Raw genomic sequence first — 9,640 nt, 5'->3', positions numbered from 1 at the left:
TAACTGGACAGCAATGAAGAAAAGGAAGAGACGTTCAGAATATTGGTGGGGGAAAAAACAGGGAAGAAATTGATAGAACTAGAGTCGTTACAGGCATAGGTATATCTGTACAATATAGAGATAGGGGTTTTAATGGAGAAAGAAACAATAAAGGAGAGATAGGCAAAATGCAAGACAGCCATAGATGTATATAATAGCTGAGAGAGAGATAAGATAATGCAGAGAAAGGCAGGGAGGTTAACCGGAGGTAGTTCCGGTTGGCTACCCTGCGCAGGGGGAAGGATTAAGGGGGATAAAAAGAGAAACAGTAATAGCTGATAAGCTTAAGCAGGCTAGGGGACTACTTGACGCCGCCCCGTTTTCGAAAATACTGCCAATAGAAATAATCCAATCTTCTTCATAATCATCATCATGAAATACATTCGAGTAAATGTTGCTGAGTCATTCAAGAGCAGTGAATCCAAGGAGCAAACAGGGAGTGGTAGAGAAACGAGACTGATGCAGACAAGGCACTGGTGCTGAACTACCTCGACTGAAAAAACGTAGAACTGTATGGCTACCACAGTGGATGGCAGAACGAAGCGGCTAATCAGTAAACTTGGCCAGAATAAGCACAGTGGTTAGTCAAATAACTTTAGAAAGCATGCAGTGCAAGAAAATCCCAGATAGTTGGCGACAGAGTAGAATGAGCTTGATTTACAACAAAAGAAAAGCTTGACTCAATACTAAATCATACAGACCGATTAGAATATCTTGACTACAATACATGTTAAAAATTTAAGTCGTATAATTCACGATATTAGAAGAACTACATAATGGTTTTATAATAAGCCGGCGCGTGCACGATAAGCTATAAGTAATCACACAGTCTATAGTAATAGCAAGAGCAGAGCATACATATATATACTTTGCCTTCCTGAAAATTAGGGCTGCATACGACAGCGTAAACACGTACATTTTGTGTAAAACTTCGAGGAAAGACGACATAGCGCTACTAAAGCAAATATACGAAAACAATAAAATGCAGAGAGCATGGGAAAGGCCAACTAGCGGCAAGAAGGTTGATATATGCAGCAAGGCTTGCACCAGCGTTGCCCGTAGTCACCCCTGTTCAAGAGTCAAATAAGCTAAGTGCTAATCTCTCGCATAACCGAGGCGATCTTGAGGTGGAGCAGCGCCTTGCAGGTTTGATGAAGCAGATTACATTGTTATGTTAGCGGGTAGTCAAAAAATATATCCAGCTTCTGTCGGATGTTTACAGGGAATATAGGGCGACGGACCTAGGATTTAGATTCAGTGAAGAGAAATCAGGCTCATGGTATTTACTAACGCCAGTGTTATGAGAGGCACATTACAGGGAACGAAATAACGAGGGGTGAATAAGCCAAATACCTAGGAGTACGGATTAAATAGGGAAATAATTATATTAAAAAAACATGAGCAAGTGCTCAAAGCGAGTGGCAAGAGTAATGCTGCTATAATGAAACATTATTTGGCGTGTGGAAACGAGTTATAGTTCCTGCACTTAAATATGGAAATCCAGCGTTTCCTTCAACTTCCCAAGCGAAGTGTAATCTGGGGCGCTATAACGTAAAACCATTACAAACTTTTCTATTCCAGTCCTGCAGTCAGAAGTTTTCGGGCTGCATCCACTTCACCTGCTTGTCATGCGACGTCACAAAACCGCGAAAACTCTCCTCGTCAAAGTGACGTGTATGCCTTAAAGATACAGTAACATGCCGAACAAAACTCAGTTTTCTTCTGAATAGACGCAGGATGCCCCGTTCCGAAAGGAATAAAAGATGGCTGCCGCCGATCGCTCAGGCACTGGCTAGTGGCATCTGCCGAGAAGCATAGATTTATATGCGTATAATATAATTTTTGCGTGTCCGTGTAACGTTTTCGAGCACTTTCGACACGTTTACGTCCTCGTTCTACCAACTCTTCTTTCCTGGGAATCCGTTTTAGCGTCATTCTTAAGGTTCCGTTGCATGCCGCCGCGATTTTCGACCAGCCACCGCCAGCTAAGTAAGGGAAAACGGACCATTCGCAGACGCCGGCACCACCTTCTTCATCCGTTTACCGATTTTCCGTGCAGTGGCTGAGCCCCATCGACTCCCTCTCCACTTGAGCCCGCTCCACGCCTCTTGTCAGTCAATTAGATAAGACAAGCCGCTCAGTGTAGGCAATGTTATTGGTTTTTCAAGCAAACAAAACGTGACTTCCTATGAACGAGGAGAGCGTTTGATTGGTCTGTTCAGACAACCCTGCGGGTGACCCCCCGATGCTTGAGTCGGTGGTTACGCAAGTTTGACGTCAGGAGAATAGAATAAAAACATATTGGAATAGTATTAAATTATAGGGCCTCTGGGCTACAGAATCATCAAAGGGCTGTCGGAAGGCTAGCTACATAGGTGCGCCCGGAAAGACTACAAATGAGGCAGCACAGACAGACATACTACAGGCGCCTTTTGAAGTACTGGAGGCCTAGAGCAAAATCGGCTGCGAAAAACCACTTAGGAATATTAAGGAATATGGATGGACAGCTAAGGTTTTTGAGCTATATTTAAAAGAAAAAATGTGTACACACATAGAAGAAAAACAAAGAGAAAAGCAGGATCCTGGTCAGTAACCAAGACACTGACAAGGAACAGAATGTTAAACGTAAATTTGAAGAGGTAGAAACTGCATACTCGATATGCGCAATGGAGTAGAAGTCAGTGATGGAAATATCTAACAGCAAAAAATAAAGTAAAACAAATAGTTTTTCAGTAATTCAAAGATAGTTCACAACTGTTCGTAGCTAATTCAGCTAGAGTCCTATAACGTAAAACTATTCCAATATGTTTTTATTCCAAATTCCTGACGTCAAATTTGCGTAACCGCCGACGCAAGCATCGGGCGGTCACCCGCAGGGTTGTCTGAACAGACTAATCAAACGCTCTCCTCGTTCGTAGGAGGTACTTTTTGTTTGCTTGAAAAACAAATAACGTTGCCTCCACTGAGCGGCTTGTCTTATTGGCTGACAAGAGGCAGGGAGCGCGCTCAAGTGGATAGGGATTTGATGGGGCCGAGCCACTGCACTGAAAATCGATAACCGGATCAAGAGGTTGGTGCCGGCGTCTGCGGTTGGTCCGCTTTCCCTTACTTAGACTGCGGCGGCTCGTCGAAATTTGTGCGGCATGCAATGGAAGCATAAGAATGACGGTGACACGAATCCTCAGCAAAGAAGAATTGGCAGAACGAGGTCCTAAACGTGCCGAAAGTGCTCGAAAACATTACACGGCCACGAAAAAAGTTTTACTATACGCAATTAAACCAATGCTCTCCGGCAGGTGCGAGTCGCCAGTTTCTGAGCGATCGGCGGCAGCCATCTTTTATTCCTTTCGGAACGGGGCAGCCTGCGTCTATTCAGAAGAAAATTCAGTTTTGTTCGGCATATTAATGCATCTTTATCGCGTACACGTCACTTCGACGCGGTGAGTTTTTGCGGTTTTCTGACGTCGCATGACAGGCAGGTGAAGTGGTTGCAGCCCGAAAACGTATGACCAATAGCCGAGGGCTAATGGCGAACAGGGGTTTAATCAGAAATAACAATTTTTCTTTTGTTCAATCAAATCATGCATAATCAGTGTGTACACGTCATATCAGATCGAGAGCTATTACGGTTTTCGTGACGTCGCGTGATAGACAGGTTAAGTGGGGGTGGTCCAAAATAGTTTTGATCAATTGTGGAGGGGCTGATTGCAGAATTGGAATAGAAAAGTTTGAAATAGTTTTACGTTATAACGCCCCATATGTGCAAACACCTGTTGCAGAAGAAAATTTGCCGAATATGATTACGTATGCGTAGCATGTGGGGATAGCACGCAAACCGTCAGGAATATTTTGGGCCCATATCGCAGAGGTCAATAATGACTTCCTTTCTGAAGCCTGAGGACTTGGGCTTTATAATAATAGCGGGAAGGTTATTGAATCTGCAGTGAATAGTAAAAGACAGCTGGGAGTATTGGCGGCGCAAAAGCAGGCAACATAACAATAGGTTTAGGGGCAATAAAATGTCAATTAAGGTCGAAGGTCTGCTAACAAGCGCTAAATAGCGGCAAAAATAAATAGTTTGGTGTCATGTCCGAATTCCTGGAGTTAGAATGCTTTGTCAACTTATTTTGTGTTCAGCATGAAAGCACTTTCTTGCTTCTTGGTGGTCTTTGGCTACGTATACCTGTCAAATGATCTGGTTGCTCTGTAGTCATTTATTCACACGGAGCCCGCGCTCTTGCTTCAAGCGTGAGCCAGCAAGTAACGGGGAGCTTCAGTTCCGCGTAATGCACGTGTGCTCCGTCATTTTCACGTGTCCTGGTCCGCATGGGTTCACTAGAGGAAGAAGTGACGAAATGTGAAGGACGGATCGGGTCCCCAAAGTCGCCCACGGAAAGAGACCGCACTAACAGGCAAGAATAGCAAGGCAGCAACAGGCGGCTCGATTTCAGCCGTATGTCGCCCACGGGCCGTACGGCTTCCAGCCGTATCCAAAGCCATACGGTCCGTAGCCAAATCCGTAGAACGGGAATGGCGTGTACGAAACGGTCTTCCAATACATGTAGCGAGGCGGCTTGGCACGCGCCGGCCGGCTGTTGCTGCCTCTGCCTCTGCGGACGTTGCCGTTGCTGCTGGCGGTGCCGCCAGCCGCCGTAGTGAACCGGGGCACGTAGACGGGCCTCTTTCTGGCGGGGGCAGGCGGTGGCCTGCGCCGCCTGTCCGGCTGCGGTTCGGCGCCCAGGCTGGGTTTGGCCTGCATGCGCAGCTTGGACACCACCATGTCCGCCCAAATGCCGGTTTCCTCGGAGTCTGGCGGGCTGCCGACGTAGCTGACGCCGAAGTCGTCACCGGGCCTTTTTCTTCCCGGGGCGTGGTTCCGCGGTGCTGAGCTACGTCGGCTCACCCCAGTGACCTCTGATGGGGTGCTCTCCGCCACGTGGAGGACACTCGTAGCGGTGTAACTGGTGCTCCGCAGGTTCCTCGTGACGCTGGCTGGAACCAAGCGGGGTCCCGCGATGACGGGGCCGTAGCTCGCCGCCATTGCCACAGTGGAGTGTAGCACAGCGATCCATGCAGTGGCAGAAAACTGCGCAAAGTGGGACGAATCGCTGCGTTATGTGATTGCTGCATGCACGCGCGATCTGCGTGTTAGAGAAAATGGAAACGCACTGGTCGAACTCTTCTGAATGCACTTAACGTAGTCGGCGCGTGGTGCGTCGATGCGTGTCAGCTTTTTGAGGTCGTTAATAAAAAAGGGTGGGGGGGTTGTCTAACACAGTTCTCGGCTAAAGAAGAGACTTCCTTGATTTAGAAACATAAATGTGCACTGAAACGAATATTTGCTTTCGGTTTTAAGGAAAAGGGAAATCGATGTGCTGAAAAAGGCATCCGCACAAGCTGCCCACGGTGCGGAACATTTCGTGGCAGCTACGAACGGGGATGCTACGCACGTCGGGTGCGTGTGGACGCAAGAGCGCACGCAGCTCCTCGGCCTCACCGATGCAGACTCAAGCAGGAACTGCGGTGCACCGCATTTGTGGCACCGCAGGCGGAGATTTTGAACTGCTACCGCGCACGTAGACTGCCGGCCAACAGCTTTGAAGCGCATCCTCGGGCCACGTGGTTCCAACTTGCGTGCAGGAGCTATACAACTCAGAAAACTCTGCGTTACTTTCTTCAGCAGTCGGGCCTCGTTACACGGCTAGCTGCTCTACAAGTAATAATTGCAGCAACGACATGCGGGACCGTGTTACAAGCACCCAGTAAACTGACGCTGAAAGTGAGCTATGGGTGCAACGTTGATACGAGTATATAGTCGCCACTTGTATATATAGTTTTATCTGTTATTCTTTCTCCCTGCCCTTTACTATAATCCCACTCCTCTCCTCTCTACTCCTCTCTACTCTTAGTGCCAGCTGCCTAAGCCAACAGACTACTACTACTACTACTACTACTACTACTACTACTACTACTACTACTACTACTACTACTACTACTACTACTGCTGCTGCTGCTGCTGCTGCTGCGTTCGCGGTACTCGACTAGACAGCAGCTATGTTTCGTGCTTCTTTTCTTTTTCGCCAATCAGCCGAACAAACCTGCTTCGCTAAGCCGCGCAAACAAATCCCACCAGTGGCGGCTTTCTTATTTATTTTATGATATGCCGCAGATTATGAAGCTATGGGGATGACGAGATACTACGACGAGATGCGGGAAAGGGCGAAGAGGAATATGCGCCGGAGGAGGAAGCGAGGGTGCATGTGGTGTGTATGTGCTCGGCCCACCTATCCCGCGTTTTTCCTGCTTTCCTTAGCGTGCTCGTGTAGGAAAATCACTTTCGCAGTATTTATGCAGCAAAGTGTAGACACGAGCTTGTAACCATGGACATCCACTTCGCCTAGCGGCCAAACACTTCCGATATTCTTTCGTCTCTGCTCAAGACTCCGCGAGCGCTCTGCTACTATGTTATTTTCTCTTTTAGTATGCGCTAAAGCAGTTATCTTCTCATATTCGTCTGCCCACTTCATTTCAGTTGAGGACGTTGTGTAACACATCTGGTGCGTCAAAAGTATAGCGCTAACTAAGGAAGTGAATGTAGAAAGAGAGAAAGAAAAGAAAGGAGAAATGCAGCAAGGTTGACTAGAAAGTGCTCCACTTAGCTACTCTGCGCGGTAGCAAAGGGAGAAGAGGATATAAAGAAAAGGAAATGGAAAGAAATGAATAGAGGAAGTTAAAGCAGACACAGAAATTAGAGGCGGTGGGCATCACTCTCAAAATCTTATGCCATGGGCCTGTATACCGCAGGAAACGGTCTAAGGCACTATCCGCCTTTCAACGCATACGACCTTTCTCACCCCTTTTATAACATATATGGTTCTGACAGAGGGTGACCGTCCAAATGACGTCAAAAATGAACAAGTAAAACAAATGCTCCAGTTAGCCTCTGGCCCCTTAGATTGCTAGCTGGGTTGTCATTGTATTTACCCCATCAGGCCCTTTTGTTTTCCGTTTATTGTGGTATAAAACATATGGACACCCCAGGCGTATTTCTGTCATCGCCGTCGGCATCGCCGTGATGTTCCGTATAAAGTCCAAGGGCGATAACATGGTCACCGCGCGCCGCACGCTGTATGTGCGAGTGAGAGCGTGCGAGGGTGAGCTTACGATCGCGGCTCAATCTCGCGCGCGCATGGGAGGAAAGCTGGCAGGAAGCCCGCTGTTTTCCGTCACTCGCAAGGCACCGAAAAGAGGGAGGGAGGGTGGGGAGATTTTATTTCGGCGGCTGCTGCGTATGGCGCTGACGCGCGCTGACGCGCGCGGTTGCGCGGGCCCTATCTTGAAAGCGATCTGCCATGGGGGACACAGTGCGCCGAGTGCTCATATCTTCGTCTGCGCTGTGTTTTCGCGGCTTATTTCGAGTTGAAGCCAGAGGCAGCAAGAAGGTCAATTCCTTCACTGCTGCTGCCGCCATGCTCCCTCATTCCAGTGTTTTTTACATCCAATTTCCGAGTCATCAAGTTAAATGTGTTCACATTTGCTTGTGTGAACGTGGCACCATGCTTGTTAACTTAGCAAGCGAATCTTTACAATTTTATGCGGATAATAAAACTACTAAACTCACTTCGTATAGCTATCTACTAATTTGCAATCGCAATCGATGCCTCGCCTTTCGGCCGGAACTGTGACTTCTATAGTCACCTTACATACTTCCACGTAAGCCTTGTATGGCCGAGAGACTTCGAGTGAGTGGGGGTGGAGGGGGGGGGGGGCATACTTTCTGAAAGGATAAGAACTGGATATAATTACGTACAAGTGTAGTTATTCAAAACAGGATGATTTGTTTTCACGTTCCGTGTTTTGTGATATTCAGAGGGTGAAGCGGAATGCGTCGTTAGGCTGTGACTACTGTGTGCACGAGTCTAACACGGAAAGCTGCTTGACACCCTACAGAGGAAAGGTTCGCCCCACAAAAGCTTCCGCCACATAGTATTTCCCGATGGATCCATAGTGCTTAGGAGTCAAACGCCTGATGCAGGCCTTCCTCCGACAAGTTTCCAATTCGATGGTCACTCGGTTAACTCTGCTGCGCCAACTTCAGCGATACTCAAGCATAACAATCGCCGAAAAGATGTCACCTATATATCAGCAAACACTACCACTATTAGAACCTACACGAATTTATTTTTAGAGGTTATTGAGGATGTAAAAAAAATTTTAAACGTTAGATATGTGTTTTATTGGAGTGCTCCTATACTGTTTACGCACGAAAGTTCTTATAAACATTTTTACTGTAATTTAGGCTGTTGAGAGAACATAAGCATTAGTGCGCTGGGCATTGAGGCAATAGAAATATTCCTGTGAAAAGAAGTAGCCGTCGCCATCATACCGCAAGAAAGCATCCACATTTACTTTCATTTCACTAATAAAATCGAAACGTTTTAAACAATCATCTACTGAAGATATACTATAGTCACGCCCGGAATTCGGCGACGCCCAGGAGAGGTTGCTCCATACCCTCTATGCACACCATCCTCGGACACTACGAAACTAACCTACCTATCCTCCAGACCTTGGACCATCGGATGAACTGCACTTCCGGCATGCCTTTGTATACAATACTTCCGGGAATTGGGGCCGGTTCTTTGTCGACAGGACGTCAGTCCCAGCAGACATCTATAGAGACAGCGTAGATCTCTAAACCCAACCTCCTTAGTGCTCATTCTCAATTTTTTTTAAATAAGGCTTAAACTTACTTCAGGCAGAAATACAGATGTAAAAAAGAAAGCAATAATCTCTTCGTAGTTGTAACGTCATATTTTGGCACCACATCCTTAAAAACACTGAAGCTAAAGCTAAGTTATGTGTCGCATGTTTCGCTGGCAAAAGTTTCCGCTCGCTGCAAGCAGTGGGGTAAACCAACGCTCAGCTCGGACGGCTGAATGAATCAAATCCTCACTTAATATGACCAATCCGTTAAGAATGGCGGCATGATGCGTAGGAATTTCCCAGTGTTGTGCCACTACCACAAGCCCGGATTCCGAATCTGCAAGATGCGGAATCTATCCTGCGAGCGCCATAATTCTCCCTTCACAAGTCAAGATGCTGCGCCTTCGTGCGGGAGAAGCCTCGGCGGAGCAGCGTGTTTTGACGTATCCGCGTGTGCCCGACGGCCCGGCGCCGCACCTCCCTTGCCTGGAGGTCACCGCGCGCGCGAACTTTGAACCGGGTGGCCAGCGCGGTCGCTGGTTGGACCCCTCGGACGACCGTCGTGTGCTGACTTTGTATTGGGCCGTTTCAGTGACAATGGTGCTCGGGGATTATAAAAGCAGCACCGCGCTGCCTGAGAAACAGGATCTGCCGACCCCACCGGGAGAGAGTATCGCTCCCGACTGGGGTGAGATGTGAAACGCGTTTTCGCCGGACGTCGTCGTGCGAGAACAGTCGCGTTTGTTGTGAGCACTCGGCCCCAGTGCCGACCCGTTCATGTCCTGTATGATAACCTGTATATAATGTATAAAGTCCCTTTTGTTATTCTCATCGACGCCAGGCTCGGAGTCTTCGCTACCAACGCTCTGTCACGAAACGGGTGACGAGCGCTACG

General features: G+C 47.7%; 1 protein-coding gene across 2 annotated transcripts in view; it reads right to left on the bottom strand.

Annotated features, from left to right (window-relative positions):
• Window positions 1-2,540: 2,540 nt before the first annotated feature.
• The window catches only part of LOC135911793 (uncharacterized), a 44,282-nt gene continuing 37,182 nt past the window's right edge, over window positions 2,541-9,640 (bottom strand). The window contains exon 2 of one of the 2 annotated variants that reach the window (XM_065444134.1): window positions 2,541-5,125. In XM_065444134.1, the coding sequence (XP_065300206.1) occupies window positions 4,487-5,125 (639 nt within the window). In that variant the 3' untranslated portion in view covers window positions 2,541-4,486. The remainder of the gene's footprint in view (window positions 5,126-9,640) is intronic. The other variant, XM_065444133.1, reaches the window with a different exon arrangement.

The sequence above is a fragment of the Dermacentor albipictus genome, chromosome 1 (genome assembly GCF_038994185.2).
Source record: "Dermacentor albipictus isolate Rhodes 1998 colony chromosome 1, USDA_Dalb.pri_finalv2, whole genome shotgun sequence".
Lineage (NCBI taxonomy): Eukaryota > Metazoa > Arthropoda > Arachnida > Ixodida > Ixodidae > Dermacentor > Dermacentor albipictus.
The sequence above is the reverse complement of the archived record's forward strand: the minus strand, read 5'-3'. Positions and strand labels throughout refer to the sequence as shown.